Here is a 20,281-nt window from a genome sequence, read left to right as displayed (position 1 = left end):
TTACTTAGGCTAGACCGAAATACCGTATCCATTCTGTATATTCATACTTTTATGCAGACGGAAAAGGTCGAGAAGATGTGATTGGGTGAGTATGCGTTTCATGGTCTATCATTTATGAGATAGAAGTATGTGACACTCAGAGTAAAATTCGAAATAATACAAAAAATGTTCGAACAAGGCTAACATAAAACGAAGTTTGTAAACAATACACTTATATAATATGCTAAAAGTGTAGCGTGCATTTTACATGCGAGACTCTACAATCGTACTTGAAGTATTTTAAAAATGATTAAGCGGCCTTCAAGTTTACATGAGTGTATAGTTACTTATTGTTAAAATAGTTTAATGACTTATGCGAAGACACGTAATTGTTGATCGTTAATGGGTTTATTACTTAAAGAAAACAATGTAAGTTTGGAGTCTATTTAAAATGGTTTGATATACAAAGAACAATTCTTAATCACGATTAATTATAAAATCACCGACAGGTTGGACTACTTTCTGTTGTTTTTTTTAATTAACATTGTGCTGTGGTTTAAATTCTTATAACTTGTTTATGAGGCGAAAAGACCATGTTCAAAAGTCGCTTTAATCAAAAGAGGAAGTAAATGATCAAAATGGCGACGGGAGATATTAAAGTTAAATCGTCTGACATTTCTGATTTTCACTGTTTCACATGCACTAACGAAGTTGCCGTAAAATATTGTGTTGAATGTCAAGGTTACTGTTGTCAATCTTGTGTCGACACACACTCGCGATTCCCGGGTTTAAAAGTGCACACACTTCTTGACCAATCAAATGATACAGTACAGGGAACGCTGATCACATTGCCGACGATGCCGACAGAGAGATGTGCTACTCACACCATCAAGTTAGTTGACATGTATTGTAAAGACCATGACGAGGTTGGCTGTTCAACATGTATGACATTAAAACACAGGTATTTTGATACATTATTTATCACAATATGAACGATTTGTTATTCAATAAGCAATAATGTAAAGGTTTATCGTTGGGATATTTATGTGAATTTCTTAAAATACGAGTAAGTGTAAATGACTAATATAATGCTTATATCAGAATTCAAAGATCTTTAAGAAATGGACAGTTTATTGAATGTAAATGAAACAGCGCTATTCAAATAAGTCGATTGTCTTATAAATATTGACTACGATATTTTAAAGTCATTGAGTATTAATATTGATTAAATAACTCCCCTTCCCTTCTATTTAACATGCAATATATTTCTCTCTTTTTCAATAAAAAATCTGTATAAGAAACTAGAATAACAAACGAACTTTCATATAGTCTCAATTTTAACGTCCTTTTTCGTGTTTCGAGTAAAGAAATAGTATCAAATGCATATTGTACTCATTCTAGCTTCGTTTTCATTTTTGAGTCCAGCAGTTCCATATCAAAATAATAATTTACTCTCACTAATATAATACAAAAGCACTGCTGATATTTAGTGTTTTATTTTGATTTAGTCTGAATAGTAATGTGAAATAAAAAGTTCATTACATTGATGAGTCCCATACGTATTATATTGGACTCTTTAACAGTTACAAAGAAGTTTAAACCTATATAACACCCGACCAGTGCCGCCCAGTATATGTTTGTCAACTATGTACTCGTCAAATGGCATTTAGTAATATATTCAACAATTTATGATCACCTCTGAATATCGAATGAATGCTCATTTCGTACTTTATATACTTTTTTAGAATAAAGATATTTCTTCCTGTTATACGATGTATTGATTAAAAAGACGTTACTTTGATATGATTTCTCTCTTGTATGCACTTGAAAGATCAATTTATATATTCTATGGTTGCTTGGATTGATAATATTCATTCTAAATCCAGTATCATCATAATTATTTGATAATGCGGAATGTAACTTTAATATTTCACTTATGTTGTTATGTAAAAAGCTATGTACATTGTAGTAGATTTTAAGAATATGAATACTTAAAGCTAAAGTAATTTATTTATTTTGTGTACAGTTAACATGCATTTTACCGGAAGACAAATGCTTATCTTTGTAGGTTTGCTTTCGATGAGATAATTCTATATTTTCTAATTTGTTAGGTCCTGTGCAAATGTACACTCCATTCCTGATGATATTGAGGTGTTATTCGATGCAAGTATTCTAGACGATACAAATCGGCGTTTAGAGAGCTGTAAACAGCAAGTAAAAAGCATTGAAATGAAGAAAACAGAGGCTATTGTAGGATTAAATAAATCAAAACAGAAAGCTGAAATGATAATCGACAGGGTAAAAGAAGAGCTCATTACCCATGTGGAAAAACTTGCAAAGGCAGCTAAAGAGGACGTGGAGAATGAATTCCAAAGTGCTAAAGCTCAAATAGATGTAGAGCGCCAAGAAGCGAATAAAACATTAGACGATCTTGAACAGGTTTCATCAGAATTGGAAAATACAGAGCGAAATAAGTCACAACAATTTGTTTGCATGAAAAAAGCAACCCAGAAAATAAAAGAAATAAAAGTAAGCGAACTTGTCTTAACATGTAACAGGGAGGCAAAAATTTCCTTTGATGCTGATTCAAGTATTCAGGGATTTGTTCATGACACCAAGAAATTAGGTAATGTGCGATCTATACAAGAAACCAGCCATTACACTGTTGAGACAATCGAAGATATAAATGTAAAGTTACAAAATGATAAATCAACTTGTGATATATTTGGTTCTTGCATGACTGAAGATGGATCATTGTTATTGACAGATATAAATAATAAAAAACTTAAGCAAGTGAACATTGAAACTATGACTGTTGACAGTGCTTGTAGTTTTAAGAACAATCCTTTCTGTGTATGTTGTACTAACAAAGATGAAGTAGTCGTAACATTTTTCACGTATGCAAAGTTTATTCAGTTTGTTTCCGTTGGTACACGACTTGCGCCTTCTAGAAAGGTTAACATTAATCATAATTGTCTAGGAATTTCCTATAAAGATGAGAAGTTATATATCACTGATAATGATCATAGTATATACGTACACGATATGTCTGGCAAAGAATTACAAAAGATTATGACAGACAACTCAGGCAATGGTTTGTTTAGCTGTGTCCAAGAAATAGATCTTAGTGATTCTATGCGAGGTATTGTAGTTGTAGACGGGAAAAAAGGCATTATCATTCTTAACAATACGTATCGGCGTATTGCTGGATATTGTGGTCCTGAGTTGCATAATGCAGTATCAGCATGTACAGATGGTTGTGGAAGCATTTTCGTATGTGGATATACTTCACATAACATTTTACAGGTAGGCTATGATGGCAAGAAGATTGGTGATGTTGTCGAAAAATCGCATGGCATTCAAAATCTTTCGTCTTTATGTTTTGATTTTAAACGGTGCAGGTTATTTGCAACACAGAATAATGATATTGTTAAAATTATTCATCTTATGTAGCCGAATCAATATAAAAAAATACGTTTAAAACATCGACATCAAGGATACTAGAAGATCTAAAATCGTTCCACCCACTTACACAAATGGTATTATAGTACAATCAAAATTACATACTTAGAGTATCGATATTTTTGAAATGTTATGCGAGGTAATTATCCGGTATGTATATTTGAATCAACTGTTGATTATATCATTAGTTGTACTTATTGTGTATGCTAACTTAAGCTTTAGTTAGTACAGCTGAATGTTTTAAATGCAAATTTTAGTCTGAATGATTGTATAAGCAAATGGAAATAAATGGCGTACTTGGCTAAATTGAGGTTTTTTCTCTTGATTTCCGGGTCGTAAATGTAGGTAATAGCTTTTCAGATATTCTTACAAGGAAGTGTTCAAATTACCATTCCTTTTCTATCTTGATTTAAACGTATTTGGTGACGAAATATGGTTTCTTTGATAATTAAAAAAAAACATGTGTTTTAGGTTATTTAATGTGAGTGAGCATTATTTACTACTTGGTGTTTGAGCTTTACACCGTGCGAGTGCAATACGGTTATTTAACAGGATATTATTTAATGAAAATTTAGTACACCTTTTTGTTCATTTACAATGTAACAATAAAAATATTTAAATAGGTTCATTAATGATCACGAATTATCACTTTAGATAACTGCAAAATTGGTCAACACTAATAAACTATGGAATGATATACTAATCTGTCCTCAAAAAAAAGTTTTAATCATTTTAAAAATTCACCAAAACGCAGTACTAATATTACTAATTGCAATAAAACTCATTGCAAAACCAAATGGGCCAGTGTGGGTGGGCTAAAAAAATTCGAAACATGATCACAACTACAAAGGCGAGCTAAAGAAAAATAACCTATATATAGGAAGCTAACAACCTATCAAATTCAATAATACAAATATAAAAAATAAACCATAAGTTAATATAACCAGATGTTAACTTGATTCAAATATTAGCTTTATCGCTCACAAGAATTAATCGATTTTAACTGGACCTGATGTATTAAAATACGCTAGATTAGATAAATTAAATATACCAAAGAATTTGCATGAAAAAAATAACCCCAAAAAAATGAACTATTTCATTGGACCAGACAAATGATGACTAACAAACAAAGTTGAACGTTCGTTCACTTTATGTGTATTTTATCTAGCATCCGATAAAGTTGTAAACTGTACAAGGTGTATTTATTCTGATACCGTGCTAATTCAACAATAATATAATGTTAACGTACGAGAATGCTGCATTTCGGTCATACCGAGAAAAATGCTGATAAGTGAAGGATATTATATTAAATAAGAAATTCGTTATTTTAAATGCTCAGAACACTATTAAAACATGCGTTTTTGAAATCGAAAGTGAAGGTTTTAAATAACGATTAAAAGATTTATTTTTTAATTGACAAGTGAAGTAAACCTCATAGTTATGAATGATCACATATAACAGAAGTGTACGAAAAAGGAAGTAACTTATCAAAATGGCGACTGGCGATAGTGAAATGGCCTCGGATGAATTTTCAGATTTTCAGTGTTTTACGTGCACCGGCAAAGTTGCTGTTAAATACTGTGTTGAATGTCAAGGTTACTGCTGTCAGTCTTGCATGGACACGCACTTACGATTTCCTGCTTTGAAAAGTCACACACTGCTTGACCCGTCAACTGGTAAAGTAGAGGGATCGTTAATCTCATTGCCGACACAGAGATGTTCTATTCATAGCATTAAGTTAGTTGACATGTATTGCAAAGACCATGATGAGGTGGGCTGTACAACATGCATGGCTTTAAAACACAGGTATTTTGACAATTGATGTATAAATCTTTTCGTTTGATTTGGCACCTTTAATCATTCGTTAAAAATCATCATGTTCTTGGCATACTTATACAGATTTGATGAAAAAAATGTGTAAAGGTCTGATTACTGACAAAATGTAAATGTTAAATTATGTTGTTCTTAAAGATCCTGTATGTTTTGTAATTGATATTGTGCCTGTGTGTATACCACTCTTACAAGAAATAATATATGTTTATTATTATGCAAATAATACATGTTTCAAACATCGAAGAATATGTAAAATATGTACTGCAAATATTTGTGCACATTATAAGTAATCAATAAATTATATGCATTCATTTCCTATTGGAAAATTTGACTTTGAATTTATAGAAAATAAATTTCTAATTACCTCCCTTTATTTACATGAAAAATATCTTTATAAATAATGCTTATTGGAACTTACAATATTGACAAATCTTAATTTGAGCATCATATACTTAAACAAAAAAGAAACTTTCTCCGAGTTTGAATGAAGATATGTTAGTACAGTTTTTCAATCCTTTTGAAACTCGATTTTTACGTTGGATAAACATATCGGGCTTTTATACGAGGATTAGCTGACCGATTTTGCAAACAAAACGAGTTTTACAAGCTACTACATGTATATAAGTGTGTACATCTAAGTGGTACCCTTGAACAACTGGCACATATTTTGCGAAAGTTTCTTTTTTGGTTCAGTATATTTATGAAATAAAACCAAACAAAATGTGATACAGGATCTTTAGGTATCTGTTGTCATATGAAAATAACTCTAGACATTTTTTTTTTCAAGTAACAGCTTCACTGTTAACCTAAACTTTTTAAAAATAAGATGATTTTTTCCCTCAAACATTTCAACTATTCAGTCATAATTATCTAAAAATGATAAAATATGTACTAGAAATGATATCATAAACAAATAAACGTGCCGATATGAATGCAGTCACACCATTATCATCAAGGAAAATAACAAAAAACTGCATGCCCAGATAACCGCTATGGGTCTATTTGTTTTTATTCATTTCGGCATGTGAGTGCAGTTGATTTTATATTTAAAACCATTGTTTTATTAAGTTGACGTATTCTAATATCATACTTATGTCTTTTTATTTTATTTATACATGCAACACATGCAAGTGTCAAAGAGTCTATGTTCTTCAGAGGATGAAAATTCCCTTTCCTAAACTAAATTTAATAACATTTTTTCACAGTTTTAAATATGGCAATGATTTTTATCTTTACTTGTTTTTGTAATTCATTCGTCCTACTTTCTCACACTTTGTCGTATGATCATTTTTGAAATAATTATTATAATGTCATCAAAAGATAAAATTTCACCACATGCACGTACATTTATCTGAAACTAGATGATTAAAACATATCTTGTCCGACGAAAATACATCTAAGTAAAGTATTTGCAATATTTATCTTGTTATAATTCTAAACCGCTGTAACGTTTAAATCAAACCGTTTTATTTTGTAAATACATGTATTTACTTAAATTGTAAACACTGCAAGCAAATCAGTGGGGTAGAACAGTTGTGCGCTTGGCTGAACAATATATCATTATGTTCATAAAAATAGGCAAAAAGAAGAAAATATCTTGGTAATCCGGTTTTAAAACTGACATTTATGTAAATATGCTATACTGCATTAAGCTGTCCTGTCCTACTTGCTACATGTTAGAGGGTGTGATAATAGAGGTGTTTCTACCCGTGTCAAGTGAAATATAACAAATGTTAGGTCAACAGCTGGTCACAGTTATTTTATAGAAACTGCAAATTTTACTTTTGTGCATATTTAATAACTGTACAAAAACATTTTGCTGTGTTTAGACCCTTTTTTGTTGGAGAGTAGCATTTAAGAAATTATTTATTATTATTATTATTTTTTTTTTGATATTGTTGCGTATTTTGAACCATAAAAAAAAAATCTCCTCTACACCTCCTGTGAAAATTAAATTGCCTGGTCAATACTTTATTATATTAATATTTCCTTACGATTCAACTAGATTTATCATGAATCTAAAGATGTGGGGAAATGACATCACGCGCACCTGTTTTTATACGGCCAATACACAAACATGGCCGCGCTTACTGATTTGTAGAAATCGGTGATTTAGCGATTTAAATTTTGATATCATTCGTTTAATATTATTATTTGGCGGCAGAAAATTTGCAGATTTATTATTTATAGTATTTTTTTTCTGAAATCAAGTTTCTATTCTAACCTTGTCTTTCCCTTTAAGTTACAAGATGATGGAACAACTTGTGATATATCTGGCTCATGTTTGATAGAAAATGGAATGCTGTTATTAGTTGATTGCAAAAATAAAAAGCTTAAGCGCGTTAATATTGAAACTATGACTATTGATAGTTCCTGTAGTTTTGACCAAAAGCCATTGGGTGTATGCTGTACCAGTAAAGACGAAGCAGCCGTTACCCTTTCTTCGCCTGAGAGTATTCAGTTTGTCTCAATCGGTACTGAACTAACACCGACAAGAAAAGTTAACATTAATCATAATTGTCTAGGAATTTCCTTTAAGGATGATAAGCTTTATATCACTGATAATGCCCAAACATTATATATACATGATATGTGCGGTAACGAACTACAAAAGATATCAACAGACATCACAGGCTACCATCTGTTTAGCTCTGTTCGAGAAATTGACCTCAGTGATTCTATGCGAGATTGTGTAGTTGCAGACCTGAATAAAGGTGTTATCATTCTTAATGATCAGTATCAGCGCATTGTTGGTTATTGTGAACCCGAGTTGCAAAATGCAACATCAGTGTGTACAGACGATGGAGGAAGCATATTTGTGTGCGGGTATTACTCACACAACGTGTTACAGATACGATATGATGGGAAGAAGATATGCGATGTGTTGACAACAACGCATGGACTACAATATCCCGAGTCACTGTGCTTTGATTCTACAAAACGTCGGTTGATTGTGGGTCAGAACAGTGACTTTGTCAAAATTGTTCAACTTAAGTAGTGAATGCAATTATCAAAATACGTGTGAAATGTATATTATCTATATAAGTCGAAAGCAGACCTTTTTAAACAGTGTCATTTGTACGCCTTGCACATGAAATACTGTAGTAAAATTAGATTTTGATAAAGAATAATAAATTTGAAATGTTACACCACATCATGGTTTGGCACAAGTAGTATTTAATTAGACTGTTGCATTTAATTAGACTCTTGCAATTGATGACTAACTATCCAAAGTGTGGATTGGCCTACATTGAACACATTTTCCATAACTATTTCAAATTTTGATTATAACAATAGAAATGTGTCCGTTGACATACATTACATACATTAATGTTTTACAGTATGAATAGATGTGAACTTTCTTAAATCACTGACTGTATTGTGCGGTTAAGTGATGAGTTGATGCTAAGAAAGACAGTATGTTGAGTTTTATTAAAAAGTACAAACGAAACTTCCACCCTTTACATGCCTAAAAATAGCTGCATACACAAGAAGCTTCCATACACTCAGTTTGTTTGTTTGTTTCAGTTCGTTACACCTTTTTCCAACAGTATTTCAGTCATATAGGCGGGTGGTTTCCTAAACGTCGTTCCTGGAGAGTTACACCAGTACTAGACTTCCTTCCTTCGCGGTAAACTACCAAAGTATCTCCCGGGGATCGAACCCACGCCAGAGAGGTAACTGGATTAGAAGTCATCGACTCTAACCCCTCGACCACGGTGGCGGTTACATGCACACAAGAGGTCCATACATGCATACACTCCTCATAAGCATTACATACACGGTTATGGTAAATAAAAGCACACACGCATAACATACACAAATGCAGTACATATGCGCGCACACTCCTCATACGCATTATATACACACATGCGGTACATATACGCACACACTCCTCATACATAGCAGCCGTCCGGTCAGCCCAATACAAAAAATGTGAGTTTCGAGCAAAAAATCTATCCCGCATCCCTTCATTGTATTCCATTTATAATTTGCTATAATTACATATGTATTCTATGTTTAATGCAATTAATATTTAATTAAATTGACATCAATCAATTAAAACGCTTAAATAGATTAAGCCGGTACAAATTATTTATCTTTTTTTCTTGTTAGAAAATGTTACGTTTGGATTGATGTCTGTTTAGTATCAATCTATAAATTTTAGTTGTACATACATATACATTAGTATTGTTCCCACAATGCGATGCGCGCATATGACGTTCCAATTCAAACTTACTCCCCGGGTCAAACCATCCTTGATTCGGGACTTTAGCGAGAATTTGGTGGAGGGAAGGAGAACAAAAAAGAATATTTAAATGAAAGTTTGAATTGACCAAGGCTGAAAGTCAGTGTTAGCGTTTAGCATTAAAAATTATAATCAGTGCTAAAATTGTCAAATTTGTTGAACTATTTCTTATTCATTCTCAGTAATGTGGTACGTTTGTGTTGCATAATATAACCATTTCATTGTTATTTGAAATAATTGACTTTGTTGCGATTGCTATGTGTGCACGCGTTTGTTACTCTCCTGCACATCGGTCGGTCAAAAACGGTAGTGTATTCAATGAACTGTTAAGGGGGCATAGTTTGTATGCGTGTATGAGATTGAACTTTTTGTCATAATATAAAATATTATTCAAACTATTATTATTTCCTTATATCTGTGTTCATTGATTTTGTATTTCATTTGTACATGTAGTTATAACTTTATAAAGATTTATTATGTTGCCCTGTGAGTAAAGAGTTCTTTTGTAACTTGTTGGAGCTTAATTTTGTTAAAACTATTCACTTTGCTTTGTTTAAAAAATCATGTATTTTTTTTATTTTGGTAACATGGTTTATAATCTGATGGAAATAAAAGCACATTTTGTCTGGACTGTTAAGCAACTTTCTCTTTGACTTGACGTGTATGTATCCCGATAGACTATATCGTGTACTTCTCCAAAGTCCTTGAGATTTGAAGTCTATTTGAAATTCCGGCATTCCGGCTCTTATGCGTTTTAAGACATTTTCAAAATTTTCTTGAAATTAGCACAAATCTGGAGGCATGTTGCCTTGAAATATCTAACTAAAAATGTACGTTCTTGCATATATAAATGATAACCGGCTGCCGGTCCAGACGGGAATACCTAGCTCGAGGGTAACTGTTTACGGTTCTGCCGAGATGCCCCTACTACACTTCAATGTCGTTAAATTTCTCTTTCCTTCGTGTCACAAAGTGAAAGTACGTTTGTAAAATATTGCACGCCGAACCTCATTTTTACTCTATATTCATTGCTGTGAGATTGCATCATCTTTTGTTCAATTTAGAGTTTTCGGGTGAAATTATTATTTAGAGTATTTTTATGGTTTGCATAAATTTCCTTGTCTCAATTTAAACATTTTGCCGTTTATTTCACAAAAATCCTTTCAGTAATAAGAAAGTTACATTTTTGTTTTATGAACCAGATATATGTATTATGTCTGTATTTGAAGGACGGGCCTTTATTTTACATTACTATTTTTCCCGCCGTCCCAGCTTTATTTCGTGCAAATCGATTTTTCATGTTTTGCACGATTTGTTTTCCCGCTCAGTACTCAGTAGTTTGCTATATATTGACTAAATTTTAAGTGACATATTGCAATGCACTGGACGTTATACAGGTCACTATGACGGTGACAGACAAATTATATTTGTCATAAAATTACAGCTTGTACAAGGTAAATTTAATTTTCTAGTGATTTTGTTTCATAAATTTTTGCTATTTCGTAAAATACTATTTTCTATTAGAATTATAGTTTATTTGATTCAGGTTTAGTTATTTGGCAGTAATTTATTGTTTTCTGAATTTGCTAAATTTTTGCTCTTTTTATTCTAGTGTTTCGCTATTGCAAATTTATACCGAGACATGTTAATTGATGTATGTTAATTGAAGTTTTAATTATATTGTAATTGTATAGGAGCTATGAATATTTTATAGATATATATATATATCTATTCATAAATAATTTATTATGGTTCTACCGTATTTGTGTAACTTTATGTAAAATGCTGCAGTATCGTAATGATTTGTTTCAATCAATTTAATTTGCGTTATCATCTTACTTCATTTCATTTATCATCAGTTTTTGTTATAAGTAAATACAACGTATCAAAACTAACGTATCTCTAGAGAAGGATCTTCAGTGGCATGATTTTGGAAGACGTTTATTTATTGGTGGTTATTATGTGGCGTATATTTGAATATATTTGAAACGCAGTATTATGCGGATGTGATTGAATTTTTGTTCCACGGAATGTATGGTGTACTATAGTGGACATTTTGTTTATTCAAAGAAGCACGTTATTTTATTGGAAACCGACAAAGGTCGAGTCTTTTCCAAGGGACTTTATTATACCCTTATGTTTGATTATCATGGAACTTACCATGTTTTATACTTTGTAGCTTCTTATTTGAGGACACACCCGAAGATGACACGGGCCCTCCACACGTATGTCCATGGCTAAAGGGTGACGCATGCCCTTGTTTAGGATCCTATCAACTGTGCCAACACTGTAGGAAGTACAGTTACGCTTGATAAGATGTTATACAAGACGCCCGCCATTGTGACGGATTTTGTCCAACAACGCCACCACTTTATTGATACATCATGACAGAAACTTTACGGGAGAAATAGACTGAGATACGGTGATAGTGTTTGTTTGTGCAGTGACTTATCATAGTAGTTTATCATATACAATCATTTTTCATTTATTAATATTCATTTCTGTAAATAAATTTGTATATATTTTTCTGTTCTGAGTTGTTGGTTGTTTTAGATAGCAATTGTGGTCGGCCTGGTATCCCATCGTAGTCCCTATTGTGACACTTCGGGATTATTTATTTCAGCACTTTTGTGTGTTGAAAATTGAGTACCACTCAATGCGGTACTAGGGGACTTAAGGGATGTAGCACTTCTTAATTATCCCTCATGTACAGACTCAATCAAACCGCGTCTGCTGTTTTCATGTAAATTTTGTTGTGATAAATGCTTCTAAGGATTCACACTTTTCCAGACTTTTCTACTTAACAACAGCAGGTGGCAAGGGCCGTGTGGCAGCTGTAATTAAAAGTCGTTCATGCTTCAGTTCAGTGTTGTTATATTTTTTTATCCTTTGGGATCATTGTTTCCAGCTCAAGTTGATACTAGGGAGTGTAAGGGATGTAGCACTTTTGCATTATCCCTCGTGTACAGTCTCAATAAAACCGAGTCTGCAGGTTTTTATGTAATTTTTTTGTGATTAATGCATCCAAAGGGATCAATCAAACCGAGTATGCAGTTTTCATGTAATTTTGTTGTGATAACTGCTTCTGAGAGACCACACTTTTCCGGGTTGAAAAATCAAAGTTTTACAATTATTTTGAACAGCAATATGTCAGGAAAATTATACTCATTTTACTCGCGAAACATTATGAAAAGGAAGGATTTCGTCGAAACTGATTAAAAAGAGTTTGGTGCAGTAGGAAGTACGACTATCCATAAAAGACAAAACCTTAACAAAAAAGAATGTTATGCTAGACCTTATTGAGTTCTTCTAAAGATCACGTTTTGCCGCTCAACGGAGCTTCTTGTCAATCTCACTCTCGTTGGTAAATTGGTTGAAATAAAATCGATTACAGCATCCCAATAAGCGGGCAATTTCATGTTCTCAACTTGCGAATTTCACAGAGGCAGTGTAAAAACAGACCGATTTTTTATCGCTTTTGTGCAATTTTGATGTCAACATTGAATGAGTCCTGAGTGTGATTTCCTTTCATAGTTGAGCATGAAAGAGCTATAAACTTCTTTGAAACGTTTAAAGGCACATTATGTTTCAAAATCGATTTACTTCTTTAGAAAGAGCAAGCAGAATCAAACAGAGTCTGCAACATTTACAATTTTGTCGTTTTGAGCGTTCTTTAAGGATCTCATGTTCTCTACTTTATAACGTTTTAGAGCATGTTAGTTGCTTGTTAACTGAAGAAAGTATCGCTAAATGTAAAATTATTTGCCATCAAGTAGCAGAATGCAAAGAAGAATTTTGACTCATCCAAAATACTTCTTCACTATAAATGTACTAATTGCCTGACAGAAACTGAAGAAAAAGATGGTTCAGGTAATAATTGGCCAATTAGTAAGTTTTTGGAAATTATAAAGAACATCAAAAATAAAGAAGCTTATGAGAAATGAAAAAAAAAGCTTTTCTGAGGCATAATGAGCCTTCAAAAATGGTCTACTTCCTCTCATACGTTTTGCTAAAGACCAATTTCTTTTGTCAAATGGCTATTGTTAAAAATAGAGTGGGCTTTAAAACCCCATGCCACATGTTTAATATGCATTCAGGTGAAGTCCCAGCTTATTTAAGTCAACATTTCAGCAATTTCTATTCAAAATGATAAACTACATAAGGATACTAAGGATAATTCTACAATTACAATCAGTCAAGTGAGCCTTTTTCTAAATGGGTTCCTTACTGTATTTCAAGGGTCAAAGATTCAGTTTGTTTCCGTTGGTACACGACTGGCGCCTTCTAGAAAGGTTATTGTCTAGGAATTTGCTATAAAGACGAGAAGTTATATATCACTTATAATGATCAAAGTATATACGTACACGATATGTCTGACAAAGAATTACAAAAGATTAAGACAGACAACTCAGGCAATGGTTTGTTTAGCTGTATCCAAGAAATAGATCTAAATGATTCTATGCGAGGTATTGTAGTTGTAGACGGGAAAAAAATGCATTCTTAACATGTACAAAAGGTTGTGGAAGCAATTTTGTATGTGGATATACTTCACATAACATTTTACAGGTAGGTTATGATGGCAAGAAGATTGGTGATGTGATCGAAAAATCGCAAGACATCCAAAATCTTTCGTCATTTTGTCTTGATTGGTTGTTTACAACACAGCACAGTGATATTGTTAAAATTATTCATCTTAATGTAGTCGAAGCAATATCAAAAAATACGTTTAAAATATCGACATCAAGGATACTAGAAGTGATATTCAACTATCTCAAATCGTTCCACTCACTTACACAAATAGTATTGTAGTACAATCAAAATAACATACTTGGAGTATCGATATTTTTGAAATGTTATGCATGATAATTATCCGTTATGTATATTTAAATCAACTGTTGATTATGTCATTAGTTTTACTAATTATGTATGCTAAATTTAGCTTTAGTTAGTACAGTTAAATGTTTTAAAATGCAAATTTTAGTCTGAGTGATGGTATAATCAAATGGAAATAAATGGTGTACTCGGCTAAATTAAGGTTTTATTCTTGATTTCTGGGTCGATAATGTTAGTCATAGCTTTCCAGATATTCTGACAAGGAAGTGTTCAAATAACCATTCCTTTTCTATCTTGATTTAATCTTATTTGGTGACGAAATGTGGTTTATTTGATAATTTAAAAAAAAGCATGTGCTTAAGGTTATTTAATATAGGTGAGCAGTAATTACTACGTGTTTGAACTTAACACAGTGCGAATGCAATTTGGTAATTTAACGGGATATTATTTAATGAAAATTTAATACAAATTATTGTTCATTTACAATGTAACAACGAAAACCAATCCAAAAAAATTCAATTATAACTATATATAACTGCAAAGTTGGTCAACACTAATAAACTATAGAATGATACACTAATCAGTCTACAAATAAGTATTAATCATTATAGATATTCACCAAAACGCAGTACTAATATTACCAATTGCAATAAAACTTATTGCAAAACCAAATCGGCCAGGGTGGGTGGGCAAAAAGACTTGAAACGTGATCACAACTACAAAATAAGTAACAGAAAGGCGAGCAAAAGAAATATAATCTATATATAGGAAGCTAAACAACCTATCAAATTCAATAATACAAATTCAAAATAATTCAATCAGAAGTCTAAAAAATAAACCGTTGACCAACAAGATAAGCTGCTATAACCAGAGGTTAACCTGATTCAAATAAAAGCTTTATCGCCTCACAAGAATTAATCGATTTTAACAGGTGTTTTAAAATACGCTAGATTAAATAAATCAAATGTACCAAAGAATTTAAAAAAATGAAAAAATGAACTATCTCATTGGACCAGACCGATTTAACAAACACTAAAGTTGAACGTGCGTATGAAGAAAATGTGTTTTATCTAGCATCAGATAAAGTTGTAAAATGTACAACGCTTAGTTATTCTGATACCGTTCTTATTCTGTTAAAGTTAGGGAATGCTACATTTCGGTCATACCGAGAAAAAGACTGATAAATGAAGGATATTATATTATTAGATACTTTGTTACATTGAACTGATATGTACGAAATAACGTATTCAGTCATAGAAATTCGTTATTTTAAATGTTCAGAACACTATTATACCATGCGTTGTTGAAATCGAAAGTGAGTTTTAAATTACGATTAAAAAAATCATTTTTCAACTGACAAGTGAAATAAACCGTATAGTTATGAATGATATTTTAATACTATTTTGACATATATTGCTCTGTTATTTATCATATGACATAACTTTGTGAGAACTAAATGTCTCGTTTAACAGAAAAATACCAAAGAGGGAGTAACTATCAAAATGGCGACTGGGGGTAGTGAAGTGGCCTCGGATGAATTTTCAGATTTTCATTGTTTTATTTGCACTTACAAAGTTGCTGTAAAATATTGTGTTGAATGTCAAGGTTACTGCTGTCAGTCTTGCGTTGACACGCATTCACGATTTCCTGCTTTGAAAAGCCACACACTACTTGACCCATCAACTGGTAAAGTAAAGGGATCATCAATCACATTGCCGACGCAGAGATGTTCTATTAACACCATCAAATTTTTTGATATGTATTGCAAAGACCACGATGAGGTGGGCTGTATAACATGCATGGCTTTAAAACACAGGTATTTTGACAATTGGTGTATAAACCTTTTCGTTTGATTTGGCAGCTTTAATTATTCGTTAAAAATCATCATGTCCTAAGCATACTTATACAAATTTGAAAAAAAAAACATGTGTAAAGAACTGATGACTGAAAAATGTAAATGTTGTAAAATGTTGTTCGTAGTTATCTGTTGTCATATGAAAATAATTCTAGACATTTTGTTTTAAATATATTGTAACAAGTGCACTGTTAAAAGATAAGATGATTTTTTCTCTCAAATATTTCAACTATTTAATCATAATTATCTAAAAATGATAAAAGATCTACTAGAAATGATATCATAAACAAATAAACGTGCCGATATGAATGCAGTCACACCATTACCATCAAGGAAAATAACAAAACAATGCATGCCCTGATATGGGTCTATTTGTTTTATTCATTCCGGCATGTGAGTGCAGTTGATTTTATATTTATAGCCATTGTTTTTATTACGTTTACGTATTCTGATATCATACTTATTTTATATTTTATTTATACATAAAACACATGTGTCAAAGAGGCTGCGTTCTAAGACGTAAGTCTTCGTAGGATTTTAAAGTTCCCTATCCTACACCAAATTGAATAACATTTTTTTTTCACATAATGATTCTTATCAGTACTTTTTTTGTAATTCATTCGTCCTACTAGCCCACACTTTGTGGTATGATTGTTTTTGAAAAAATAATTATAATGTCATCAAAAGATAAAATTTCACCACAGGCACTTACATTTATCTGGAACTAGATGATAAAAACCTGTCTTGTCCGACGAAAATACATCTAAGTAAAGTATTTGCAATATTTATCTTGATGTAATTTTAAACCGCTGTAACGTTTAAATCAAACCGTTTTATTTTGTAAATGCATTTATTTAGTTAAACTGTAAACACTGCAAGCAGATCTGTGTGGTAGAAGAGTTGTGCTTTTGGCTGCTCAATGCATCGTAGAGAATTATGTTCATAAAATGGACAAAAAATAAATATTACAATGTGAATTATATGTGAATATCATATTTTTTTAATTCCTATTTAGATTTTCTAAAACTACGAAAGAGGAAGTAACTATCAAAATGGCGACTGGCGATAGTGAAGTGGCCTCGGATGAATGTTCAGATTTTCATTGTTTTACTTGCACTGACAAAGTTGCTGTTAAATACTGTGTTGAATGTCAAGTTTACTGCTGTCAGTCTTGCGTGGACACGCACTTACGATTTCCTGCTTTGAAAAGTCACACACTGCTTGACCCATCAACTGGTAAAGTAGAGGGATCATCAATCACATTGCCGACGCAGAGATGTTCTATTCATAGCATCAAGTTAGTTGATATGTATTGCAAAGACCATGATGAGGTGGGCTGTACAACATGCATGGCTTTAAATCACAGGTATTTTGAAAATTGATGTGTAAACCTTTTTGTTTGATTTGGCAGCTTTACTTATTCGTTAAAAATCATCATGTCCTAAGCATACTTAAACAAATTTGAAAAAACATGTGTAAAGAACTGATGACTGAAAAATGTAAATGTTATAAAATGTTGTTCGTAGTTATCTGTTGTCATATGAAAATAACTCTAGACATTTTGTTTTAAATATATTGTAACAAGTGCACTGTTAAAAGATAAGATGATTTTTTTCTCTCAAATATTTCAACTATTCAATCATAATTATCTAAAAATGATAAAAGATTTTCGAGAAATGATATCATAAACAAATAAACGTGCCGATATGAATGCAGTCACACCATTATCATCAAGGAAAATAACAAAACAATGCATGCCCTGATATGGGTCTATTTGTTTTATTCATTTCGGGGTGTGAGTGCAGTTGATTTTATATTTATAGCCTTTGTTTTATTACGTTTACGTATTCTGATATCATACTTTTTTATATTTTATTTATACATAAAACAAATGTGTCAAAGAGGCCGCGTTCTAAGACGTAAGTCTTCGTAGGATGTTAAAGTTCCCTGTCCTACACCAAATTTAATAACTTTTTTTTCACAGTTTGAAATATGACAATGATTCTTATCTGTACTTGTTTTTGTAATTCATTCGTCCTACTATCAAACACTTTGTGGTATGATCGTTTTTGAAATAATTATTATAATGTTATCAAAAAATAAAATTTCACCACAGGCACTTACATTTATATGGAACTAGATGATTGAAACATGTCTTGTCCTACGAAAATACATCTAAGTATAAAGTACAATATTTATCTTGATGTAATTTTTAACCGCTGTAACGTTAAAATCAAACCGTTTTATTTTGTAAATACATGTATTTACTTAAAACTGTAAACACTGCAAGCAGATCAGTGGACCAGAAGAGTTGTCCGCTTGGCTGCACAATATATCATTGAAAATTATGTACATGAAAAGAGACAAAAAGAATAACATATCTTGGTAATCCGGGTGTGATAATAGAGGTGTTTCTACCCGTGTCAAGTGAAATATAACAAATGTTAGGTCACTAGCTGGTCACAGTTATTTTATAGAAACTGCAAATTTTACTTCTGCGCATATTAAATAACTGTACAAAAACATTTTGTTGTTTTTAGACCCGTTTTTTTTTGTTGAAGAGTAGCTTTAAAGAAATAATAAAAAACACTACATTTAACAAGTAAGACATAAATATTACAATGTGAATATCATATTTTTTTTCTTATTTTATTTTATTTAATTCATACTATAATACATGTACTTGAATTTTATTTCTAACAGATCATGTATAAATGTCCATTCTATTCCTGATGACATCGACACATTATTCAGTACAAAAGATCTTGCAGATATAAATCGGGGTTTAGAAAACACTACAAAACGATTTGAAAACATCGAACTAAAGAAAGAAGAGGCTCTTGTAGGCTTAAATTTGTCAAGAAAGAAAGCCGACATGAAGATCGACACTGAAAAACAAGAGCTTATTACGAATTTAGAAAACATTGCAAGACAATCTAAAGAGGACCTTAGGAGAAAATATGAGACCGCAAAAGATGAGATTGAAAAAGACCGACAATCAGCGAAAGAATTCAAAGATGGCTTTAGAAAGCTAACAACAGAATTTGAAACATCAGCAGGAAACAAGTCACAACAATTTGTTTGCATGAACATTGCAAAACGAAAAATAAAAGAAGGAAAAGACAGCTTATCTGACTTCAAATGCAATGGAGAAGCCAGCGTTTCATTTCATGTAGATTCGGGAATACTGAAATTTTCTAGAGACACTAAAATCTTTGGTAGAGTAAAATCCACAATAGGAACCAGCCACCACTACACTGTTGAGACTGTCAAAGATATGAATGTTAAGTTACAAGATGATGGAACAACTTGTGATATATCTGGCTCATGTTTGATAAGATGGAATGCTGTTATTAGCTGATTGCAAAAATAAAAAGCTTAAGCGCGTTAATATCGAAACTATGACTATTGATAGTTCCTGTAGTTTTGACCAAAAGCCATGGGGTGTATGCTGTACCAGTAAAGACGAAGCAGCCGTTACCCTTTCTTCGCCTGAGAGTATTCAGTTTGTCTCAATCGGTACTGAACTAACACCTACAAGAAAAGTTAACATTTATCATAACTGTCTCGGAATTTCTTTTAAAGATGATAAGCTTTATATCACTGATAATGCTCAAACGTTATATATACATGATATGTGCGGTAATGAACTACAAAAAATATCAACAGACATCACAGGCAATGGTCTGTTTTGCTTTGTCCGAGAAATTGACCTCAGTGATGATTTGCGAGGTGGTGTAGTTGCAGATCTGAATAAAGGTGTTATCATTCTTAATGATCAGTATCAGCGCGTTGCTGGATATTGTGAACCCGAGTTGCAAAATGCAACATCAGTGTGCACAGATGATGTGGGAAGCATATTTGTGTGCGGATATTACTCACACAACGTGTTACAGATAGGATATGATGGGAAGAAGATATGTGATGTGTTGACAATAACGCATGGACTACAATATCCCGAGTCAGTGTGCTTTGATTCTACAAAGCGTCTGTTGCTTGTGGGTCAGAACAGTGACTTTGTCAAAATCGTTCAACTTAAGTAGTGAATGCAATTATTAAAATACGTGTGA

At 32.2% G+C, this 20,281-nt stretch overlaps 2 protein-coding genes across 3 annotated transcripts; both read left to right on the top strand.

The window, feature by feature from the left end:
• Positions 1-331: 331 nt before the first annotated feature.
• Positions 332-3,959, top strand: LOC132730788 (uncharacterized). Its single transcript, XM_060716801.1, has 2 exons — positions 332-940; positions 2,091-3,959. Exons 1-2 carry the CDS (start codon positions 609-611, stop codon positions 3,430-3,432), a joined length of 1,674 nt encoding a protein of 557 aa, XP_060572784.1. The 5' UTR covers positions 332-608; the 3' UTR covers positions 3,433-3,959.
• Positions 3,960-4,597: 638 nt separating this feature from the next.
• Positions 4,598-20,259, top strand: LOC132730789 (E3 ubiquitin/ISG15 ligase TRIM25-like). Of its 2 annotated transcripts, XM_060716802.1 has the most exons (3): positions 15,402-16,172; positions 17,227-17,577; positions 18,915-20,259. In XM_060716802.1, exons 1-3 carry the CDS (start codon positions 15,859-15,861, stop codon positions 19,570-19,572), a joined length of 1,323 nt encoding a protein of 440 aa, XP_060572785.1. In that variant the 5' UTR covers positions 15,402-15,858; the 3' UTR covers positions 19,573-20,259. The 2 variants fall into 2 exon arrangements, with proteins under 2 accessions (XP_060572786.1, XP_060572785.1); XM_060716803.1 differs by lacking the exons at positions 15,402-16,172; positions 17,227-17,577 and adding an exon at positions 4,598-5,247.
• The last annotated feature ends 22 nt before the right edge of the window (positions 20,260-20,281 follow it).

This window comes from Ruditapes philippinarum, unplaced genomic scaffold, assembly GCF_026571515.1.
Source record: "Ruditapes philippinarum isolate M1 unplaced genomic scaffold, ASM2657151v2 ctg5070_1_1_1_1, whole genome shotgun sequence".
Classification (NCBI taxonomy): Eukaryota; Metazoa; Mollusca; class Bivalvia; order Venerida; family Veneridae; genus Ruditapes; species Ruditapes philippinarum.
Note: the sequence above shows the minus strand (reverse complement) of the source record. Positions and strands in the feature narration are given on the sequence as shown.